Consider the following 25,651-nt stretch of genomic DNA (forward strand, 5'->3'; position numbering starts at 1 on the left):
CCAATCTGTGGATGGGCCACTTCTAGGGTTGCTGCAGAGCCAGAATTCTTGCTGGTTTGTAGGTGATCAAATACTTATTTCATGCAAATTAATTATTTAAAAAAAATCATGCAATGTGATTTTCTGGATTTTTTTTATTCTGTCTGTCACAGATGAAGTGTGCCTATGATAAAAATTACAGACCTCTCCATTCTTTGTAGGTGGGAAAACTTGCAAAATCAGAAGTGTATGAAACACTGTATTTTCCGAATTGTAAGACGCACTTTTTCCCCCAAAACTGGGGGTAAAATGGAGGTGCGTATTACAATGCAGATATAGCTTAACAGGGCGGCGGTGGTGGTGCAGGGTCATATGAGGCAGTGTGAGCAATACTGAGGGTGTCACTGCAGTGCCATGGCGGTACCTGATCTTACTGCGGGCGCTATTGAATTGCCCACGGTTGATGGGATGAGCTTAAAGAAAATGGCTGTGGAGGTCTTTCTGCGCACACACTGCCTTCACGGCCATTTTCTTGAATTCCACTGTGTCAGATCAGGCACCCAACGTCGCAGCAACACCCCGACACCCAGTCCTATGACCCTCCTGAGTTGCTCCTCAGCACGTCGGCAAATCAATGGCGCCCGCTGCCGCGACATCCCTGAGGCTGTAGTATCGCCAACCCTCTGTCCACTGACCCTCCTGAGTCGCAACACCTCTGAGCCTCCAGCATTGCTGATCCTGCCGCCTGTAACCTTTGTGAGCCGCTTCACCACCACCGCTCCCTCCTAGTAAGAATTAGGATTAAGATACACTAGAATTATAAGACGGACCCTCATTTTAAGATTAAAATTTTTTTTTTCCCTATTTTCCACCTCTAAATTTGGGGTACGTCTTATAAACCGAAAAATACGTTATTTTTCCCTACTGCAATTGTAGCACTTGTATCACAAAGTTCCACAGAGTTGCCCTCAAGTACCCCGCTAATCATACTCCTGACAACGACATTTCAAGAGTCCACCCCTGACAATAGTCCGTGTGTGAGGCTCCACATGCAGAATAGTGGTGGATCACCTTACAGCTTGTAGAAGGCCACGGCCTAAAAAAAACATCCAGTCTATTCCCTGCTGCAAGAAACATTCACTTTATGGTGAGAGAGACATGTGTTGCACACTAATGTCCTGCCATTGAGACAAAAAAAAGGTAATTCACCTCTAAAATGAGAAAGCTGACCAGTATGAGTATACCACACACCATTTACCGTACATTGTGGAATGATTCCTATGCCTCTTGTGTATATTCAGTCTCAATTTACAATTTAAATATAAACAATTTACATGTAGATACATTGCAAAGGCGTTCTACAGGGAGACCTTTCCGTTGGACTGGAGGGGATAGGACACCCTGTACCCGACCGATCAGCCAATATTGATTTAAAGGGAACCAACCAGAGGATTTTCATATATAAAGTAAAGCCAGTGCTATACTGTCCCTAGGATGCTGAATGTAAGCATAGCTTTTGTTCAGAGATTAGATGTTTTATTTCAGAAATATGTGCAAGTAAAGTTCCAGCAATGCACTGCTATTTGATTGACTAAAAAAAAAAAAAAATGTTGCATGTGACTCCTGTCATACCTTATTTGTTTCCTTTACGTCCATTTCACCTTGTCATTTGTATTATATCTATTTGTTATATTTTCCAATAAATCAGTTTTTTACCCATAAAAAGGTACTTTTGCCTTTTTCGCTCCTGATTTCACCTGAGCATCTAATCCAGGACTTGTTTAAGCTGATGACATCATCCATATAATGCCGGTAACACTCACATAACGGCGCGCTTATCTAAGTGAGTATATAAGGTAGGAAGATGCGGGACATGGTGGGTGGCACGGTGGCTCAGTGGTTAGCACTGTACGGTGGCTCAGTGGTTAGCACTGCAGTCTTGCAGCGCTGGGGTCCTGGGTTCGAATCCCACCAAAGACACCATCTGTAAGGAGTTTGTATGTTCTCCCCGTGTTTGCGTGGGATTCCTCCAGGTTCTCCGGTTTCTTCCCATACTCCAAAGACATACTGATAGGGAATTTAGATTGTGAGCCCCAATGGGGACAGTGTTCCTGATGTATATAAAGCGCTGCAGAATATGTTAGTGCTATATAACAAAAAATAAAGATAAAAAAAAGACACAGGAGCATACGTACGGTCGCGCGGTGTTGTCGCAGCTAGTTCTCGTTGTTGCACGTAGAGAAATCCATTCGCTCCGATGACTTGCGTGGACTGACTTGTTAAATTTCTGGCTTGTTCCTATTGGTTGCAAATATTAGACATTGTTACAAGTCATTTTTGTAAACTTTTCTGTTATGAACAAACGTACATGGCATACACTGATTTCATGACATTCACAACAGGTGGAGATCTACCTTATGAAAGCACACAGGGGCAGTTGTGCAACACACCGAAAAAGAATCCCTACTTTAGGCTAGGTTCGCACACTGCGTCTTTTTGACGCTGCGTTTTTGTGCGTTTTTGGCCGCTAAAAACGCACAAAAACGCACCTGCGTCGAAAAAATGCATAAAAAAAACGCATGCGTTTTTGCCGCGATTTGGTGCGTTTTTGGCTGCGTTTTGCTGCGTTTTTGATCCCTGCGTTTTGCTGCGTTTTTCAAATGCATTGCATGGGCGGAAAACGCAGAAAAACGCAGGAAAGAACTGACATGTCCATTTTTTTATTTTAACTCAAAAACGCAGGTAAAAAAACCAGATGTGTGCGGACAGCAAAAATGAAAACTCATAGACTTTGCTGGGGAAGCAAAGTCCTGCAGTTTTGAGGCCAAAAACGCACCCGAAAAACGCGCAAAAACGCCGCGAAAAACGCACTGTGCGTACATAGCCTTAAAATCCCTCTTCAAGACTATCCTTGCGCCCAATAGTGCGGCTAGGTCACGTGTGGGGTCAACCATCTGATCGAACACCGAGGACATCAATATTCAAGTCCTTCCTACTGCCGCTAGTTTTCATTTTAATATTTGAGGGTCAAAAAATGAAGGTAACAGTGCTACATTGGCATTTGCAGCCAGCCCCCTTTATTTTTAGGATCCATGGGGTTCCCAGAGGTTGGAACCCTACTGATCATGAACTGATGGCATATTCTATCACTATATACCAAAATTTTATTACATGGGAATATACCTCTAAACCCTTATAACTATATATTCAGATAGCGGGAAAACACGTATAAACCGGGCTCAGGAGCTGAATCTGCTCTCCAAGTGGCAGATACCAGCTGTGTCAAACAGCCATCGTCTGCCTATAACAGCCACATCTAGTACTAGCTTTAAGTGTCTCTAAATGCAACTGGGAATTTACGGACAATGGCATTTCAGGTCATGATCACAGGGTTATCATGGCAGACAGAAGCCCAGCCATAAGTCGGGCTTCATAGGAGGTCATTACTCCCACTGTATACCAGGGCTGTGGAGTCAGTAAGCCAAACCTTCGACTCCGACTCCTCAATTTCTCTTGCTCCGACTCCGACTCCTACATATATTGCTTATAGTTAGGTGAAAAATTTATTGTAGTACATGAACATGTGTATGTGAACATCAGACATTTAATCATTTTTATGATACAATAATCAAGATATTTGGATAGAACATAAAATATATTTATTGGATACAACTTTAGAACACAAAAAACTAATAAATTGTAAATATGTCATACACTATGTAATATATAGTAGATTACATATATATCGTGTGTGTTATATATATATATATATATATATATATATATATATATATATATATATATACATACACACACGATATATATGTAATCTACTGTATATTACATAGTATATGACATATTTACAATTTATTAGTTTTTTGTGTTCTAAAGTTGTATCCAATAAATATATTTTATGTTCTATCCAAATATCTTGATTATTGTATCATAAAAATGATTAAATGTCTGATGTTCACATTGTACTACAATAAATTTTTCACTTAATAATATAAGCATTATACTAAATATTATTTAGTAAAATATTCAGCACATTCTGCATTGCACTACTGTCCCCAATTTATTATATATTTTAGGAGTCGGAGTCGGTGCATTTTATACCGACTCCACCAAACTGAGCTCCGACTCTGACTCAGACTCCATGACTCCGACTCCACAGCCCTGCTGTATACTATACTACTGTGCCATTGTAGTATAGAAGAAAAGGATCACAGTCTTGTAGGGAAAAAAATAAATTAATGCAAAAAAAACCAAAAAGTTTTGATTTCACACAAAACCCTAATAATGGTCTGGACAAAATTGTTCCACAGCCTTTGGAATAAATAACTAATCAATCTCTTCCTATAACCCTCCACAAGCTTCTTACTCCTCGCAACTGAAATTTTGGACTTTTCTTTTGCAATCTGCTCCAGGTCTCATATTTGAAGGCGTCTTCTCCCAACAGCAATTATAAGATCTCTCCACAGGTGTCAATGGGATTTAGATCCGGAGCCATTGCTGCAACTTCAGAACTCTTCAGCGCTTTCTCTCCATTCATTTCTGGAGGTTTTTTGCAGCATGTTTGGGGTCATTATCCTGCTGGAAGACCCATGACCCAGGACACAAACCCAGCTTTCTGACACGGGGCATTACAGTCATGGCCAAAAGTTTTGAGAATGCTACAAATATTAATTTTTACAAAGTCGACTGCTTAAGTTTTTCTAATGGCAATTTGCATATACTCCAGAATGTCATAAAGAGCGATCAGCTTAACAGCAATTACTTGCAAAGTCAATATTGGCTAAGAAAATGAACTTTAACCACCAAAACACATTTCAACATCATTGCATTCCTGCCTTAAAAGGAGCAGCTAACATTGTTTTAGTGATTGTTCCATTAACACAGGTGTGGGTGTTGATGAGGACAGGGCTGGCGATCAATCAGTCATGATTAAGTAAGACTGACACCACTGGACACTTTAAAAGGAGGCTGGTGCTTGGTATCATTGTTTCTCTTCAGTTAACCATGGTTCTCTCTAAAGAAACAGGTGCAGCCATCATTGCTCTGCACAAAAATGGCCTAACAGGGAAGAGTATCGCAGCTACAAAGATTGCACCTCAGTCAACAATCTATCACATCATCAAGAACTTCAAGGAGAAAGCTTCCATTGTTGCCAAAAAGGCTCCAGGGCGTCCAAGAAGGACCAGCAAATGCCAGGACCGTATCTTAAAACTGTTTCAGCTGCGGGATCGGACTACCAGCAGTGCAGAGCTAGCTCAGCAATGGCAGCAGGCTGGTGTGAGTGCTTCTGCACGCACTGTGAGGCGGAGACTGCTTGAGCAAGGCCTGGTTTCAAGGAGGGCAGCAAAGAAGCCACTTCTCTCCAGAAAAAACATCAGGGACCGACTGATATTCTGCAAAAGGTACAGGGAGTGGACTGCTGAGGACTGGGGTAAAGTCATTTTCTCAGATGAATCCCCTTTTCGATTGTTTGGGACATCTGGAAAACAGCTTATTAGGAGAAGAAGAGGTGAGCGCTACCACCAGTCTTGTCTCATGCCAACTGTTAAGCATCCTGAAACGATTCATGTGTGGGGTTGCTTCTCAGCCAAGGGAATCGGCTCACTCACACTCTTGCCGAAAAACACAGCCATGAATAAAGAATAGTACCAGAATGTCCTCCAAGAGCAACTTCTCCCAACTGTCCAAGAGCAGTTTGGCGCCCAACAATGCCTTTTCCAGCATGATGGAGCACCTTGCCATAAAGCAAAAGGTGATCACTAAATTGCTCATGGAACAAAACAGAGATTTTGGGTCCATGGCCTGGAAACTCCCCAGATCTTAATCCCATTGAGAACTTGTGGGCAATCATCAAGAGACAGGTGGACAAACAAAAACCAACAAATTCTGGCAAAATGCAAGCATTGCTTATGCAAGAATGGACAGCTATCAGTCAGGATTTGGTCCAGAAGTTGATTGAGAGCATGCCAGGGAGAATTGCAGAGGTCCTGAAGAAGAAGGGTCAACACTGCAAATATTGACTTGCTGCATTAACTCATTCTAACTGTCAATATAACCTTTTGGTACTCATAATATGAGATTGCAATTATATTTCTGTATGTGATGTAAACATCAGACAAACACAATTAAAAACCAGAGGGCAACAGATCATGTGAAAATATCATTTTGGTGTCATTCTCAAAACTTTTGGCCATGACTGTACATTGCGACCAAAAATTCTTTGGTAATCTTCAGATTTCCTGATGCCTTGCACACAGTCAAAGCACCAAATGCCAGAGGCTACAAAACAGCCCGAAAACAACTCTGAGCCTCCACCATATGTGACTGTAGGTACTGTGTCTTTTCTTTGTAGACCTCATTCTGTTTTCGGTAAACAGTAATGATGTGCTATCAAAAGTTTTATCTTGGTCTCATCTGTCCACAAGACGCTTTCCAAGAAGGATTTTGGTTACTCCCGTACATTCTAGCAGACTGCAGTCTAGCTTTTATATGTCTCTGTGTCAGCAGTGGGGTCCTCCTGGGTCTCCTCCACAGTGTTTAATTTCTTTCATATGTGGTTGGATAGTTCACACTAACACTGATGCACCTTGAGGCTGCAGAAGAGCTTCAATTTCTTTGGAGCTTGTTTGGGGCTGCTTATCCACCATCCGGAATATTCTGCGTTGAAATCTTTCATCATTTTTCTTTGCCGTCCAGAGAGATTAGCTACAGTGCCATTTGTAAACCTATTGATTATGTTGCGCACCGTGGATAATGGAAAATCAAGATCTCTGGAAATAAACTTGTAACCTTGAGATTGTTGATATTTTTCAACAGTTTGGGTTCTCAAGTCCTCAGACAGTTCTCTCCTTAGCTTTCTGTTCTCCATGCTTAGTGTGGCACACACATAGTGTGGCACATACATTGCAAGGATTGAGCAAACTTCTCCCATTTTTATCTGGTTTCAGATGTAATTTTCATATTGCCCACACCTGTTACTTGAAAGATATGATATAATAGAGCATCACATGCTTGAAACAAAGTTGTTTACCCACAATTTTGGAAAGGTGGCAACAATTTTGTCTGGCCCATTTTTGGGGTATTGTTTGAAATTATGTCCAATTTGCCTTTTTTTCTGTTTTCTTATTTTAATATTTTTGATGTAATGTTTTAATATTTCGGTACAACATGTGCTAAAATGAACGGTATAATTCAAGATTACATTTTGGCCCACAAAAAAAACAAACAAAAAGACCCTAATTCAGCTATGTTAATTGAAGAAAAAAATATATTATTCTTATTAATAATAATATTTATCATAAGAATAACCAAAATAATATTTATAATAATAATAATAATAATAATAATAATAATAATAATAATAATAATAATAATAAAAAAAGAAAAGTTGTGGCTCTTGGAAGGAGGCACAGTAAAAGCAAAAGCACAAAAGTGAAAGAAAAAAAAATCTTGGTCCTTAATGGGTTAATGTCTAGCGAGAAGAAGGGAATTTTGTTTACTTACCATAAATTCCTTTTCTTCTAGCTCCAATTGGGAGACCCAGACAATTGGGTGTATAGCTACTGCCTCCGGAGGCCACACAAAGTATTACACTTAAAAGTGTAAAGCCCCTCCCCTTCTGCCTATACACCCCCCGTGGGATCACGGGCTCCTCAGTTTTAGTGCCAAAGCAAGAAGGAGGAAAGCCAATAACTGGTTTAAAAACAAATTCAATCCGAAGGAATATCGGAGAACTGAAACCATTCAACATGAACAACATGTGTACCCGAAAAAACAAAAAGCCCGAAGGAAACAGGGCGGGTGCTGGGTCTCCCAATTGGAGCTAGAAGAAAAGGAATTTACGGTAAGTAAACAAAATTCCCTTCTTCTTTGTCGCTCCATTGGGAGACCCAGACAATTGGGACGTCCAAAAGCAGTCCCTGGGTGGGTAAAATAATACCTCGTGATAGGGCCGTAAAACGGCCCTTTCCTACATGGGGACAATCGCCGCCTGAAGGACTTGTCTACCTAGGCTGGCGTCCGCCGAAGCATAGGTATGCACCTGATAATGCTTGGTAAAAGTGTGCAGACTCGACCAGGTAGCCGCCTGGCACACCTGCTGAGCCGTAGCCTGGTGCCGTAATGCCCAGGACGCACCCACGGCTCTGGTAGAATGGGCCTTCAGCCCTGAGGGAACCGGAAGCCCAGCAGAACGGTAGGCTTCAAGAATTGGTTCCTTGATCCACCGAGCCAGGGTGGATTTGGAAGCCTGCGACCCTTTACGCTGACCAGCGACAAGGAAAAAGAGTGCATCCGAGCGGCGCAGGGGCGCCGTGCGGGAAATGTAGATTCTGAGTGCTCTCACCAGATCCAACAAATGCAAATCCTTTTCACATTGATGAACTGGATGAGGACACAAAGAAGGTAAGGAGATATCCTGATTGAGATGAAAGGGGGATACCACCTTAGGGAGAAACTCCGGAATCGGGCGCAGAACCACCTTGTCCTGGTGAAACACCAGGAAGGGAGATTTGCATGACAGCGCTGCTAGCTCGGACACTCTCCGAAGAGACGTGACCGCTACTAGAAAAGCCACTTTCTGTGAAAGGCGAGAAAGGGAAACATCCCTCATAGGCTCGAAAGGCGGCTTCTGGAGAGCAATTAGAACCCTGTTCAGATCCCAGGGCTCTAACGGCCGCTTGTAAGGAGGGACGATATGACAAACCCCTTGCAGGAACGTGCGTACCTGAGGAAGTCGTGCTAGGCGCTTCTCAAAAAATACAGATAGCGCTGAGACTTGTCCTTTAAGGGAGCCGAGCGACAAACCTTTTTCCAAACCGGATTGCAGGAAGGAAAGAAAAGTAGGCAATGCAAATGGCCAGGGAGAAACTCCCTGAGCAGAGCACCAAGATAAGAATATCTTCCACGTCCTGTGGTAGATCTTGGCGGAGGTTGGTTTCCTAGCCTGTCTCATGGTGGCAATGACCTCTTGAGATAATCCTGAAGACGCTAGGATCCAGGACTCAATGGCCACACAGTCAGGTTCAGGGCCGCAGAATTCAGATGGAAAAACGGCCCTTGAGACAGCAAATCTGGTCGGTCTGGTAGTGCCCACGGTTGGCCTACCGTGAGATGCCACAGATCCGGGTACCACGACCTCCTCGGCCAGTCTGGAGCGACGAGGATGGCGCGGCGGCAGTCGGACCTGATCTTGCGTAGCACTCTGGGCAACAGTGCCAGAGGTTGAAACACATAAGGTAGCCGGAACTGCGACCAATCTTGAACTAAGGCGTCCGCCGCCAGAGCTCTGTGATCGTGAGACCGTGCCATGAAAGCCGGGACCTTGTTGTTGTGCCGGGACGCCATTAGGTCGACGTCCGGCATCCCCCAGCGGCGACAGATCTCCTGAAACACGTCCGGGTGAAGAGACCATTCCCCTGCGTCCATACCCTGGCGACTGAGGAAGTCTGCTTCCCAGTTTTCCACGCCCGGGATGTGAACTGCGGATATGGTGGATGCCGTGTCTTCCACCCACGTCAGAATCCGCCGGACTTCCTGGAAGGCTTGCCGACTGCGTGTTCCTCCTTGGTGGTTGATGTATGCCACCGCTGTGGAGTTGTCCGACTGAATTCGGATCTGCTTGCCTTCCAGCCACTGCTGGAAGGCTTGTAGGGCAAGATACACTGCTCTGATTTCCAGAACATTGATCTGAAGGGTGGACTCTTGCTGAGTCCACGTACCTTGAGCCCTGTGGTGGAGAAAAACTGCTCCCCACCCTGATAGACTCGCGTCTGTCGTGACCACCGCCCAGGATGGGGGTAGGAAGGACTTTCCTTTTGACAATGAGGTGGGAAGAAGCCACCACCGAAGAGATTCCTTGGCCGCCTGAGAAAGGGAGACGTTCCTGTCGAGGGACGTCGACTTCCCGTCCCATTGGCGGAGAATGTCCCATTGTAGTGGACGCAGATGAAACTGCGCGAAAGGGACTGCCTCCATTGTTGCTACCATCTTCCCTAGGAAGTGCATGAGGCGCCTCAAGGGGTGCGACTGGCCTTGAAGGAGAGATTGCACCCCTGTCTGTAGTGAACGCTGTTTGTCCAGCGGAAGCTTCACTATCGCTGAGAGAGTATGAAACTCCATGCCAAGATATGTTAGCGATTGGGTCGGGGTCAGATTTGACTTTGAAAAGTTGATGATCCACCCGAAACTCTGGAGAGTCTCAAGCGCAACGTTCAGGCTGTGTTGGCATGCCTCTTGAGAGGGTGCCTTGACAAGTAGATCGTCCAAGTAAGGGATCACAGAGTGACCCTGAGAGTGCAGGACTGCTACTACTGCTGCCATGACCTTGGTGAAGACCCGTGGGGCTGTCGCCAGCCCGAAAGGCAGAGCTACGAACTGAAGGTGTTCGTCTCCTATAACGAAGCGTAGAAAACGCTGGTGCTCTGGAGCAATCGGCACGTGGAGATAAGCATCCTTGATGTCTATTGATGCTAGGAAATCTCCTTGAAACATTGAGGCGATGACGGAGCGGAGGGATTCCATCCGGAACCGCCTGGTTTTCACGTGCTTGTTGAGCAGTTTTAGGTCCAGAACGGGACGGAAAGACCCGTCCTTTTTTGGCACCACAAACAAATTGGAGTAAAAACCGTGACCTTGCTCCTGAAGAGGAACAGGGATCACCACTCCTTCTGCCTTTAGAGTGCACACCGCTTGCAGAAGAGCATCGGCTCGGTCGGGAGGTGGAGAAGTTCTGAAGAATCGAGTTGGAGGACGAGAACTGAACTCTATCCTGTACCCGTGAGACAGAATGTCTCTCACCCAACGGTCTGTGACCTGTGGCAGCCAAATGTCGCCAAAGCGGGAGATCCTGCCACCGACCGAGGATGCGGAGAGAGGAGGCCGAAAGTCATGAGGAAGCCGCCTTGGTAGCGGTTCTTCCGGCTGTCTTTTTTGGGCGTGACTGAGCCCGCCAAGAATCTGAGCTCCTCTGATCCTTTTGAGTCCTTTTGGACGAGGAGAATTGGGACCTGCCCGAGCCTCGAAAGGACCGAAACCCCGACTGTCCCCTCCTCTGTTGGGGTTTGTTTGGTTTGGGCTGGGGTAAGGATGAATCCTTACCCTTGGACTGTTTAATGATTTCATCCAATCGCTCACCAAACAGTCGGTCACCAGAAAATGGCAAACTGGTTAAGCACTTTTTGGAAGCAGAATCTGCCTTCCATTCCCTTAACCACAAGGCTCTGTGTAAAACCACGGAGTTGGCGGACGCCACTGCCGTACGGCTCGTAGAGTCCAGGACAGCATTAATCGCGTAAGACGCAAATGCAGACATTTGAGAGGTTAAGGACGCCACCTGCGGAACAGATGTACGTGTGACCGTGTCAATCTGTGTAAGACCAGCTGAAATAGCTTGGAGTGCCCATACGGCTGCGAATGCTGGAGCAAACGACGCGCCGATAGCTTCATAGATGGATTTCAACCAGAGCTCCATCTGTCTGTCAGTGGCATCTTTAAGTGCAGCCCCATCTTCCACTGCAACTATGGATCTAGCCGCAAGCCTGGAGATTGGAGGATCCACCTTGGGACACTGGGTCCAGCCCTTGACCACGTCAGGGGGAAAGGGATAACGTGTATCCTTAAGTCGTTTGGAGAAACGCTTATCTGGATAAGCGTGGTGTTTCTGGACTGCCTCTCTAAAGTCAGAGTGGTCCAGAAAAGTACTCAATTTACGCTTGGGATACCTGAAATGGAATTTCTCCTGCTGTGAAGCTGACTCCTCCACTGGAGGAGCTGGGGGAGAAATATCCAACATTCTATTGATGGATGCTATAAGATCATTCACTATGGCGTCACCATCAGGTGTATCCAGATTGAGAGCGGTCTCAGGATCAGAATCCTGATCAGCTACCTCCGCCTCATCATACAGAGAGTCCTCCTGCTGTGACCCTGACCAGTGTGATGAAGTCGAGGGCCGCTCCCAGCGAGCTCGCTTAGGCTGTCTGGGACTGTCGTCCGTGTCAGAGCCTTCCCCCTGGGATGCATGGGACACCCCCGGAGCCCGGAGTTGTTCCAACTGAGGGGGACCAGGGAGCAATGATTCAACAGTGCCCATGGTCTGAGTTACCGGTCTAGACTGCAAAGTTTCTAGAATTTTAGTCATAGTCACAGACAATCTATCAGCAACAACTGCAAACTCCGTCCCCGTCACCTGGACAGTATTCACAGGTGGTTCTCCCTGGGTCACCTCAAGCAGAGGCCCCGGCCGAGCAAGTGCCACAGGGGCCGAGCACTGCACACAATGGGGGTCAGTGGAACCTGCCGGTAGAATAGCCTCACATGCGGTACAAGCAGCATAGAAAGCCTGTGCCTTGGCACCCTTGCTTTTTGCGGACGACATGCTGTTGTCTCCTCTGAGCAATCTAGGAGGGTATATAGCCAAGAATCAACAGCGACCGTACAGTGCAATGTATAGCATGCAAGCATAAAAATACAAATGTACACTTCGGCACTAGTGGGGTCAGCACCACAGGTGCTGCTTACCGCCCGCTCAAAAGCGGGTGTGTGGTCGCCAGAATCCCGTGTCTGGGTCTCCCAGAACTTGTCTCCCTTCTCCAGCTCAGACTGCACACAGGAATGGCTGCCGGCGTCCTGTGGAGAGGGGCGGGCCGTGGGCGTGCCTCAGACAAAGTGCGGGAAACTGGCGTCCCACTGTGCCCAGTGTGAGGGCTGGAGTATGTAAAGTAGACTCCAGCCCTCGGCGCTGACGTTCTGTACAGCGTCCCGCCCTTCCCCTGACTGGCAGGCCTGGGGGCGGGAACGAAACGAAACTAGGCCGCAAAAGCCGGGGACTCGAATAATAAGCGCGGCCGTCCTATATGCACGGCCAGCGCGGAAGTCCCCGGCGCAACACAAGTCCCAGCCGCGCCGCAGTGTAAAACTGACAGCAGCGGCCGGCGCGGCAGTTCCCAACACATTGACTCACTCAGCAAAGCTGTAGTTAGTAATGGCACAAGCGCGCAGCGCTGTTGTCCCCGGCGCACTAACACACCCAGCAATGCTGCAGTGTGTCTGTGCGCGGTCTGTACGGGGACACAGAGTACCTTGAAGTAGCAGGGCCCTGTCCCTGACGATACTCAGCTCCATATCCAGCAGATTCCCCAGGGGCTGTGGATGGAGCACGGTCTCAGTGCCTGGAGACCGGTAAGATCCCACTTCACCCAGAGCCCTAAGGGGGATGGGGAAGGAAAGCAGCATGTGGGCTCCAGCCTCCGTACCCGCAATGGGTACCTCAACCTTAACAAACACCGCCGACAAGAGTGGGGTGAGAAGGGAGCATGCTGGGGGCCCTAGTATGGGCCCTCTTTTCTTCCATCCGACATAGTCAGCAGCTGCTGCTGACTAAACAGTGGAGCTATGCGTGGATGTCTGACCTCCTTCGCACAAAGCATGAAAACTGAGGAGCCCGTGATCCCACGGGGGGTGTATAGGCAGTAGGGGAGGGGCCTTACACTTTTAAGTGTAATACTTTGTGTGGCCTCCGGAGGCAGTAGCTATACACCCAATTGTCTGGGTCTCCCAATGGAGCGACAAAGAAAACTAATTTAAAACCTTGTAAAAGGGAATGAGATTTTACAGTATCCAGTTTCCAGTTCACTACTATGGTATGTGAAAGCCTCTTGCTGGTATGAGCACAGTATAGCGGGAATGTGAGCACCAGACATTTCCTCTGCTGATGAAATACTAAGTGCCGTAATCCCCCGAATCTGGGAGAGGCGCCAGATACAATGCCCTGCACCCCCCCATCCCCCGCAGTGTGACAGGCATGATACAGCAGGGCACACCCATACAAGCCTTACAGCCACAGATAGTAGTTACTTTACACAATACATCATATCTCTGATCTGTTCCATACATGTGAATGGAGAAATTTACCGGAATGTGCAAAAATGTCTGCAGGTGCCACATAGATGAAACGGACAGTGACAGCAATGTCTCCATCACATCTGCAAAATTAAAGGGAATCTGCCAGCAGGTTTTTGCTATGTAAGCTGAAGCCAGCATGCGGCAAAGGTTAACACAGAAAGATCAGGGATGCCTGTCTTGTCACAGTCCAATCTTTTGTTTATTTGCTATGTTTGTTTAAGCAGCAGGACCCTTATCACTGCAGGACTAGAAACTCATGTGCAAGACAGTTTGGCATGCCCCCTCTTCTGATTGCCACCTTACTGTCAATGTACAATCTCTATAGACACCCTGGTGTGGGTGGGATAGCTTTCTCAGCTCTGCTACATGGCTAAGCATAAAAGCTCTGATTGTGTCAAAACTGCTGCACCCAGTAATCTAAGTGATAGATTGTTGGATTCAGAATCTTCTTGCTTACATGATGCTGCTCTCCCATGAGATAGCAAAAACCCGCTGAGAGATTCCCTTTAACTATAAGGCCATATTCACATGTAACAAATGCTTTTTAGTGCTTAAAATCTGCTGCGTTTAAAGAGAATCTGTCACCAGAGTTTTGCACCTTTATCTGAGAGCAGCATAATATAGAGACAGAGACCCTGATTCCAACGATGTGTCACTAACTGAGCTGCTTAGTGTAGTTTTGATAAAATTACTATTTAATCAGCAGTGGATTATCATTAGAGGATTACCATTGGTGTGCTGCCAGGTAGTCCAGCATATTCATCAGCTCTGTATAACTCCGCCCCCAACACTGATTGGCAGCTTTATGTGTACACTGTATATGGGCAGAAAGCGGTTGATCAGTGGTGGTGGCGGAGTTATACAGAGGGGGGTTATATAGAGCTCTGCAATGAAGAGAACTTAGATCTGCAGCTGAGAAAACATTGATGTTATCAAAATTACAGCAAACAGCCCAGTATTCACATGACCGTTCCGTTTGTCCTGGTAAGTTCCTGTTTTTTTGCGGACCCACGGATAGGACCATCTTTTCAATGTCTTTTGAGTAGGATCGAATGGTACACGGGAGAACTTCCACGTGCATCCGATCCTACAAAAAAAACACATCGGATGCCGTATGTCCGTACCAATATAATGGAACAGGTCCTATTCTGTTCCGTAATAACGGACCGTAACTCAATACAAGTCAATGGGCCCGCAAAATCCCTGGAAGCCGCACGGAAGCACTTCTGTGTGACCTCCGTCGGGTGCCCGTGCAGTCTGTGTCCCGCTCCCGCCCCGCGGCTGCCCGCACTGCAGTGCGAGCAGCTGCGGGGATGAGGAGTGTTGCCGTCAGGAGGTTGTAAAGTTCATTACCTGCGGTGATGAACTGCACTCCTGACGTCAGCGTTCGTCACTAACAGCCGCATTCTCACATCACCTCTTGCGGCCGGCCTGAGACTGTGACTAGTGGTGACGTCACAGGCCGCTCGCGATACTTGTGAACGCGGCGGGCATAGAAGTCAGTGACAAGCGCTGATGTCAGGAGTGCAGCGGCTTTCATCACCGCAGGTAATGTACCTCGCTAACCTCCTGAAGTCAGCGCTGGTCATCCCCTGCAGTGACCTGGGCTGACCTCATGATGTTATCTCAGGTCACTGCATTGCTCTCCCAGCCAATGGGGAACATTCTGTTCTTCATTGACTGGGACATTGAGTATAGATCGTCGTGGGACCCCCTTATTGGATTACGCCAGACTCGGATTTGTTTTTTCTTTTCACTAAATTAGTAAAAGAGAGAATGTGTTAAGGATTTTTTTTTTTTCAAATAAAAATGTGTTTGTCGTCTATTTTTTTTTTATTACTGACTGGGTTTGTGATGTCGGGTATCCGATAGACGTCGTGACATCAGTAACCCCAGGGCCTGATGCCAGGGGACATTACACATCTGGTATCAACCCCATATATTACCCAGTTTGCCACCGCACCAGGGCAATGGGATGAGTTGGGGCGAAGCGCCAGGATTGACACATCTAATGGATGCGCCACTTCTGGGGCAGCTGCGGCCTGCTATTCTTAGGCTGGGGAGGGTCCAAGAACCGCGGGCTTCCCTAGTCTGAGAATACCAGACCACAGCTGTCCGCATTACCTTTGCTGGGAATCCAATTGGGGGGTGGGGGGGGGGGAATCCACATTTTTTGTTTTAAATTATTTAATTTAAAATAACAGCGTGGGGTGCGCTCTGTTATGGATTACCAGACAAGGTGAAGCTGCCAGCTGTGGTTTGCAGGCTGCAGCCATCTGCTTTACCCTAGCTGGCTACAAAAAATAAGGGGGACCGCACGTCGTTTTTTTTTTTTTATTTTTTTAATTGTTTATTTTTTTTTTGGCTAAATACAAGGCTAAGCACCCTTTAGTGCCACATGAAAGGCTTTAAAGGGTGCAAGATTACAAAATGCTGAGGAGTGGGACATTATATGTCTTTCTCATCTATTATCTATCTATCCCTCTATCTATCCCTTCATTCATTCATTCATCCATCCATCCCTCTATTTCTCTATCTAATCTATCTATATCTAGCTATCCATCTATTTATCTATCTAGCTGCTTCCGTGTTTTGCGGTCCGCAAAAAAAAACGGATGACACATGGCCCGTATACGGAACGGAACAGATATCACACGGATGCATCCGTGAAAAAACGGACCGTGTCTTGCGGACTGCAAATACGGAACGGTCATGTGAATGTAGCCTGAGTGACACATCGCTGGAATCAGGGTCTCTGTATTATGCTGCTCTCAGATAGGGGAGCAAAAACGTGGTGACAGATTCCCTTTAATAGTGGCATCAAAGTGGTTGTGATTTTGTGAGCACTTTCGCCGGCTGTATGTATGTTGGTTAATTTTTTCCTTACAGACTTCTTAAAAACAAATAAAACCCCATCAACCTGAAATTGTGCTTTTAAGTGCAGATTTCCAGTTTTGCAGCTAAAAAAATGCAACAGAAAAAAAACAAAACAATGAACAGTATTGCATGTTTTGATGCACATAACAAATACAGCATTTCCAGCAGGGCTTTAATAATCCTAAATGACCCAATAACCTAACCTTCCTGCAAAACAGATTACATCTATAGGAGATTATATTAATATCTTAACACCCTTCAGCCCAGAGAGATTATAACCTGGCATTACACAACACCTGTATCCTGCCCGCAAGGGAGTAGAAGAGTTAAAAGGGGTATTCCCGACTCCAAAATCCCACCCCAATATGTAGCAGGAATAATAATAATTATTAATAATACAAATAATAATAATAATAATAATAATAATAATAGTAAATACCCCCAATTAGACATTTAGTATAGTCTCCTGATGATGTCATGCCTCTTACCTCATGTGAAGGGCATTGAAGTAGCTTTGGTTATGACCAATAGCAACTAACTGCCTCACTATAAGAGTGGTCCTAACTATGGATACCCAAGCTACTGCAATGCCCTGCACATGAGGTAAGAGATATAACTATATCAGCAGAATTATACTACATTTCTAACTGGAGGTATTTGCTTATATTATTATACACACTATATGATGGGATAGGATCATGGAGATGGGAATATCCCTTTAAATCAACTAAAGGGGTTTTCTAATCATCATAAATGCTTAAAAGGTCTTGGAAAAACAAGTGACTGTGAATTTACGTAAAATTAAAAATGCTCTTTGGTCTCAATAATGTGGGGTTTCCATAGTTTACTGATTGTTGCCTAGGAAACTGGCCACCTCTGAAGTCTATAAGAAGAGGCTGGTCTCCTAGGCAAGAAGCACAGCGGCCACAAGCTCTTTCCTATTGCGATTATAATCACTGCTCTGGATGTGCTCAGCTTCGGTGCTCCCGCTCTCTGATACTGAAGAGGCAAAGCCGCCTTATGCAAACTCATCAGGAGCGTATACAGTAGAGCAGTGTGAAAAGTGTGCCACTAGTGCAAGCCATCAATTATCAGGAGCAGACAGTGCACATGGGAGGCAAAACCATGTCAGTAGTCCCAACTGTCAATCATCAGGAGCACAGTGTGTACTAGGGGCAAAACCAGGTCTGTAGTAAAACTGTCAATCAGCTGCACACAGTACGGATAGGGGGGGGGCAACAATGTCAGTAGTCCCAACTATCAATCATCAGGACCACACAGTGCAGGCAAGGGAGAATCCATGGCAATAGTCCCAACTGTCAATCATCAGGACCACACAGTGCAGGCAAGGGAGAATCCATGGCAATAGTCCCAACTGTCAATCATCAGGAGCAGTGTGGACTAGGGGTGAAACAAGGTCAGTAGTCCCAACTGTCAATCATCTGGGTGCACACAGTGTGGACTAGGGGGCAAAGCAATGTCAGTAGTCCCAACTGTCAATCATCCGGGTGCACACAGTGTGGACTAGGGGCAAAGCAATGTCAGTAATCCCAACTGTCAATCATCCGGGTGCACACAGTGTGGACTAGGGGGCAAAGCAATGTCAGTAGTCCCAACTGTCAATCATCCGGGTGCACACAGTGTGGACTAGGGGGCAAAGCAATGTCAGTAGTCCCAACTGTCAATCATCCGGGTGCACACAGTGTGGACTAGGGGCAAAGCAATGTCAGTAGTCCCAACTGTCAATCATCAGGACCACACAGTGCAGATGAGGGGCGAAACCAAACAATCCATCATCAGTAGCAGACAGTGTGGACTAGGGAGGAAACCATGTCAGTAGTCCACTCCAAACTGTCAATCATCAGGAGCACAGTGTGGACAAGAGGGAAACCAGGTCAGTAGTCCCATCTGTCAATCATCAGGAGCACACAGTGTGGACTAGGGGTGAAACCGTCAGTTCAATTCTAGCCAAGGACCACAGAGAGGACAGGGTCTGTACAGCGCTGTGGAATATGTTGGCGCTATATATACACTGCTGCCTGCATTTGCAAAGTTGCTATTCCTTGAAGTTTTGCAGCAGTGTCATCATGAGATGCAGTTACCCTGGTAACGCCGTGTTCACATCCGTCTTGTCTTTCCGGTTTTGTGCAGTGCATTGAGATGAATGGGGAGCTGAGCCGCCCCTCCTGTTAGGACCCTGTGACCCTGCGCTGTATAGAGGGGGACACAATGGAGGGCGGCGGCCTCTCACCTCCAGCTGGGGGCTGCTCTGCAGGATCCTGGCGGCGGGCAGGCTGACATCTATCCTCCGGCTGTCAACGAGCAGCGGCATAACTGCTGAACTCTGCCTGCAGGCAAACTTCCTCCACACTGAGCCGGGGCGCGCGGTGCCACCTGGGAGCTGTAGTCCGGTAGTGGGAGGGAAGAAAAGCAAGAACTTGAAACGGAACTACAACTCCCGGCATTCCCGCGTGATAACCGGCAGCTCACTGCTCAGTCACAGAAATTAGGCATTGTTTTCTTACTCCTGCCAGGTGTGAAGGTATTAGCCGTGTATAGTGCGATATCAATTTTACAACCAGCCATAAAGCAGGCTGCACACAAGAAAAAGCTTGGGCTACCTGAACATGACTGTATATGTGGGGTTGGCACTGGCAGGCAATTTCTGGGGTGACCCTAGCTGGTGTCACATGACTTAACCCTTTCCTGCCAAAACCATTTATCATTTCAGCATTTTCAGGGTTTTTTTTCCCCCGATATAAGTTGTAGTGTTTAATGACGCGTTTTATGCGCCAAAGAAACGGGAACAAAATTCCAAGTGTGGTTAAAATTAAAACAAAAAGCAATTCTGCCATTGTGCTTGGGGCTCATTTTTTGTTATTCACTGATAAAAAGGGGGCAAAAAAACAACCTGGAAACCTAAATCTCCGGGTCAGTATGATTAGGGTATAGCGTTTTTTTTCCGCAACAAAAAAAAGAAGAGCGTTGGCAGGAAAACCGCTGTAGAATACGTGCGTTGTTAATTGCGCGTCTTCCCATTCATGCTAATGGGTGGAAATCACTGCAAAAATGCTGAAAACATCGACAAGCTGCGGATTAAAAAGAAAAGAAAAAATATTTGTTTATCTTTACAAATTTGTGGTAACACGGCGAACAAAAAACAGTCCTTGGTAGTATGACCATTAGTAATGACCTCACGCTGATCAGAGATCTATTAGTCAATAGTTTTTGATTTGGTTTTATCACATAATCGGTACAAGTGTTGAGGAGAGCCATTAGATCAAATACTTAACCTCTGGACATAGGGGATTGTGGGAAGTGTGTCAATTTACCTTACATAAGTAAGGCTAGGTTCACACTTCTGTTGTTTTGCTTACGTCAGGTCCGTCGTTTTTTAGGTGCCAACTGACACAACGGATGTGTTATTTCGCAGGATTCCGTTCACAGGAATCTTGTGAAAAAACTGATCCGTCGCGTCCGTTACATCCGTTGTGCGTCCGTTTTTTGGCACATCCATCGTAATCCGTGTTTGGACAGCCCAATGGGTGTGCCAAACATGCTGGACATGGTCAGTAGAGCATGATGGACTCCAGCACTGGATTCCGTCGTGTGACGGATTACGGCGGAATCCAGCACCATAGACATCCATTATAGCTCTTGACTGATGGCGACGGACACCTGCGGAGTCCGTTGTTTTGCTGCTCCAAAAAACGTTACATTCAGCGTTGCTCCCGCCTGACGGTCAGTCAGTAAACGACTGATCCATCACGCGGCAGATGCAACGCAAAGCCATCAGTCATAATCTGTCGCTAATAGAAGTCTATGGGGGAAAAAATCGAGTCCTGCAAAATAATTTGCAGGATACCGTAATTCCTCAAGGTGACGGATTGCGACGGAAGCAAAACAACCGAAGTGTGAACCTAGCCTTAGTCATCAAGAGATATCCAAAATGGCCCCCAATGACATCATAGGCCTGCCCATCAGCATCACCGTAGATCCGCCCAATAATGTCATAGACCAGCCCATCAGTGTCACCATGAACCTGCCCAATGACGGCATAGACCCACCCATTAACATCACCACATATACGCCCCGATGATGTCATAGACCCGCCTACGATGACGCCCACCAATCAGCTCATGGACTAACACATTGTTCAACCCACTGAACAATGGACACATATGGAGCTAACCACACCCCATACCCTAGTTTATAAAAGAGCTTGTCACTAATAAAGGTCTCTGTTCTGGGCTAACCTCGATCGAGGAAAGTTGAACATCCGACTGTGAGTCTGATCTCATTTTTCAAGCATGCACTTGATCCAACACCAATGAGGTCAGGCAGTAGGCAACACGAGTGAACCCTGGTTAAGTGTGTTCACCCTAACACAAGTATACTAACATCGTCTCCAGTTATCGCAGAAACATGAACGTTTAACTTTTGAAAACACAAAGAAAAGGAAAAATGAACCAAAGCAAACATACTCAACAAGTGCTGAAGTGTTTTGGTTGCTAAACATCTATTTATGTGTAACATATATTTGGAATGATTTAGCCACACCTTCCAATCATGTAGGTATTTTTGCACATTGTTATTGTTAAAGTGATTCATCTTTTAATACACGATTGTCTTATTTATAGCTTAGATGATCTCTTCGTCACTGGGAGGATTCAGCTTCTTCCAGTTTCGTAATAGCTAGTTTTGTGGAGAGCAACATATGACAGGTAACCACCATTCCCCCTAGGCGGTACGTCAAGAATATTGAGAAGCAATCATGCAAACGAGGGAGAGGGTTTTATTCTGTTATGTACAACAAGCATTCCATGTGTCTAGAATCATTGGGCATTCCCAGAGGATGTGCCACAACGTAATTTTTTCCCACAGCCCCTCCATCACCTGTCTGATGTTTCCGGAACCAGATGTTTTAGTTTTAACGGGGTTAAGTACTAGCGTAGTGCCGTTTTCATGTACGCCTAGTAGCGTGAGACACATCTTAGTTTTTTTATGGCAAAAGCGAATGATCGGGACCACTTCACGTTAGGCCTCATTTACACGTATGTGCAAAACATTTTGCACGGTCCGTGGTGAAGGTGCATATGTGTATTCGTGTGTGTGTTTTACGTGTGCTATCCATGTGACATCCGGATAGCACACGGACAGCATAAGCTGGTATACTTTGCTGTGTCTGGCGCTGTTGATAATTCCGGGTTAACGGTCAATGCAGTGAATATTCATGAGCATAATAAGTGGGCCCAGAAACAACAGCAGAGGCAGACACAGGAGTGCGGGAGAGAGGTAAGCATAAAATTTCTTTACTTCTATGTCACCTGTGTTGTTTCCAGCACGTGTCACACTGATGTTACACAGATCACATCAGTGTTCGGTCTGTGTGACACCCGTGCTGCCGGCAGTAAACAGACATGCGTATGCTCCACAGAAACACACAGTCCATGTCACAACACCGACGTGTGCGTAGACCCATTGATTTTAATGGGTCTGCGTCTATCCGTCTCTCCGGTACGGGTGAAAACGGACGTCACACGTACCAGAGACACGGATGTGTGAAGGAGGCCTTAGGTATTGTCTTATTTAGGTTTCTATCCCATGTTACAAAGGGGTCCTTTTTGATAAAGCTATCTCCACCACTCATAAGGCCTGGCTTCACTGGATAATATTTAAGCTAAATTCACGTCTACCCTCACCTTGAGAAGGCCTGATGACTTCAAGTAATGTGAGATGCAGAGATATTTTAAAAAGTCGCAATTTGGAACTAGGAATTTATGGTGTAGACGAAATGATGATGTATTGACCCCTCAAATAGCGATTTTATTGACCTGATACCTAATACTTCCCAGGATCGGAAGACTAAATTAGGGATTAGAAGTTCTAGTGTTTCAAGGGAAACTATTGCTGATAAATGGGTGGAGGAGGATGCGTTCCTGTTGGGAAAGCTGCCCAGCTCTGGGTTGTAGACCTCGTGAAGAGAAGGGTAGATTGGGCGATTTGGGGGTTTAATAAGGCTGCACATAGGACGGCTATAAGGTTTCTGATGGGAGATAGAGTCAAACCTATTTGCATCCAGCTTCAATGGTGTTCCCCCTGCCACCATGGTTTGATTTGGTCCAACTGAGAGGAAATATGATAAACTTGTAAATCTGCCAGACCCAATCGTCCCATTCTTTTGGGTCTTCTCAAAAGTGTGCTGGAAAAACTGGGTTTCTTCTCTTTCCAAACAATTGGGTATAGAACCTGATGAGCTTTGTTAAAAAAAAAATTGTGGGAGTGGGATAGTGCGAAAAAGATACAGGAATTTGGCCAGGGAAAATAGCCAATATTCTCCCCAGCCACAGGATTTCATATTTTGAAAACTGGCGAAGCTCCTTCTCTATTGAGTTAGAAGAGTATATTTGGCTTTATACAGGGAGGCAGCGGAAGAGGTTTTCTGTATTCCCATATATATCTGCTCGAATTGCCAGTCTACTTTGTATTTTTCTCACAATGCAAGAAGGTTATTTTTTGGGTATATTGATAGGTAGTGTTGAGGAGAGCCATTCGATCAAATACTTAATTAACCTCTTCATAGGGGATTGTAAGAAGTGTGTCGATTTGCCTTACATGAGCCAGGTTTTGAGAGATAACTAAGATGGCCACCGATGACATCATAGACCCTCCCATCAGCATAGATCCTTCAGATGTATATGTGCAGTTTTGAATTAGTATGATGCAAATGTGTGCATTTAGTCTGATGGCTTGTGCGAGAGGTTGTATCGATAGTACAAAAATTAGGGCAGAGAGGGGTATCCGTGCCTAATTCCATTAAAAGTTTGAAAATCATCAGTGATGACCCAAGCCGATGGACAGGTGCATAGGGAGCTTATAGCCGAGAGTATAGGTCCCACAAATCCCATTTGTCGAAGAACGGAGTAGACGAACGATTATCTCACCCTATGGACTGCTTTCTCTGCATCCAGGGTAATTAGTATAGCTGGGGATTTTCTCGTTTTCACTAGGTTCATCACCCTCCAGGTATTTTCTGCTGCGTGCCTCCCCTGAATAAACCTCACTTCGTCCAACGACACCAACAAAAGTAGGACACCTGCCAAGCTGGATATTTAGCGTATATTTTGAGGTCAATATTTAACAGGGAGTGCCTCGAATGATGCAGGAATTGGCCAGGAATTGGTTCTTGTGAAATGGGAGTCCTATCTTGTGCACCCTTATACCACCTATACCAGGACATTGTATTCAGTGGTGGTATCCCCATTGATGTTTGAAATGTTTTACAGGACTTATCGGAAAGGTCCTGAAGTTCGATATTGGTTCTTTATGTTTACAGCTGCATATGCATTAACTTTATTTCTTTGCAGGGACAGGCTTATTACTGTTGGAGGGTTAACCACACTTAATTGCAGGGCAGAAAGCGTCTTATACCTGGGATCCTGGTTCTATAAAAAGATCTATGTTATATGGGGTCAGAGCTGATATTTATGACCTGGAATGTCAGAGGCCTTAAATCGGAGAAAAAAAAACGTATTAAGGTATTCTCCCAAATTAAGCAAGTCAAGGCCCAACTGGTGGTACTGGTAGAGTCTCACCTCACACGATACACAGCCAGACTAGTAAACAAACCGTGGGTACAATGGTTGGCGCATGCGTTCCATACCAGCTATTCCAAGGGTGTCTCTCTATTGGTCCACAGACATATCCGTTGGGAAGTGAAGGTGGTAAGGCATGACCTGGAGGGGCGATTTGTGTTTATATATGCATCTATAAACTCTAGAGATTATGTGCTGTTATGTATTTGCAACCCCCCGCCAGCTCGCATCTCCATTCTTAAACAAGCACTGAGCTTTGCCCTCAATTATCCAGATGCGTATGTGTTATGTATGGGAGATTTTAATCTTGTGATGAATGAGGAGCAGGACAGGTTTCGGATGGATGGAGGGGGACAACATTCGGCCACACACTTGACTGATTTGCAGCAATGCGCGGAGGGAGGTGGGTGGATTGACCTTTGGCGACACCCGGCATCCTAATACCCGAGAATATACATGTCATTCTTCTACTAGACGCATGCAGTCCTGACTGGAATATATTTTTGGGTCAAGCAATATCACAACCTGGGTGGATGACGTGGTACACGGGGTCAGGGGCATATCAGATCACAGCCCAGTGATTCTTACTATGAAGACTAACCAAGGTGTTGGTAAACCCTTTTGGAGGTTAATCCCCTTTTGGCTGAAACTAATAGATCAAAGTGATAGAACTCTTACCCAAATAGAGGATTTCCTGGAATCCCACCCTAAACCCTGGAATATTAATTTGGTGTGGGACACTCTTAAAGCCTACCTTCGAGGGTGTTTGTCTTCAACCATAACATATCTTAAAAGAGTGACTAAAACTGAGGATGATATATTAGAGGGGAGACTTAGGGACTTAGAGGCAATATATATATATCGGCCCCAACCGATGGAAATAGGGCGGCCTGGATGCAATCATATAGATTATATATGCAGCACTCTGAGACCAAGTCCAAACGCAAATTCTTCTTTACCCGACAATCATATTTTGAGCTTGGAAATCAATCCAGTAAATTATTGACATATATGGTTAGGCAACACAACACTTCAAATACAATACTGGGTATATGGAGGATGGATGGCTCAATAGCTACATCCCCTGAGGATATTTTAGAGTGCTTTTGTGAATACTATAAAAACCCTATACACTTCTAGAAATCCTCATGGAGTTCAAAGTTGCGTGACATATTTGTCGGATTTGGAGTTTCCCACGTTGAGTAGATCACAACGGGAGTCTCTGGAGGCGGACATCCCACTGGATGAAGTGATTACTGCCATCTCAGATATGGCTAGGGGGA

General features: G+C 45.6%; 1 protein-coding gene across 2 annotated transcripts in view; it reads right to left on the minus strand.

The window, feature by feature from the left end:
• The window catches only part of NTAN1 (N-terminal asparagine amidase), a 91,142-nt gene extending 71,980 nt beyond the window's left edge, over nucleotides 1-19,162 (minus strand). The window contains exons 1-2 of one of the 2 annotated variants that reach the window (XM_075317974.1): nucleotides 19,025-19,162; nucleotides 2,175-2,277 (exon numbers count right to left, since the gene is read on the minus strand). In XM_075317974.1, coding sequence (XP_075174089.1) covers nucleotides 2,175-2,277; nucleotides 19,025-19,105 — 184 coding nt within the window. In that variant the 5' untranslated portion in view covers nucleotides 19,106-19,162. Of the gene's footprint in view, nucleotides 1-2,174; nucleotides 2,278-18,875; nucleotides 18,960-19,024 lie in introns of those variants that run through there. The other variant, XM_075317976.1, reaches the window with a different exon arrangement.
• Nucleotides 19,163-25,651: the final 6,489 nt, after the last annotated feature.

This window comes from Anomaloglossus baeobatrachus, chromosome 7, assembly GCF_048569485.1.
Source record: "Anomaloglossus baeobatrachus isolate aAnoBae1 chromosome 7, aAnoBae1.hap1, whole genome shotgun sequence".
NCBI lineage: Eukaryota > Metazoa > Chordata > Amphibia > Anura > Aromobatidae > Anomaloglossus > Anomaloglossus baeobatrachus.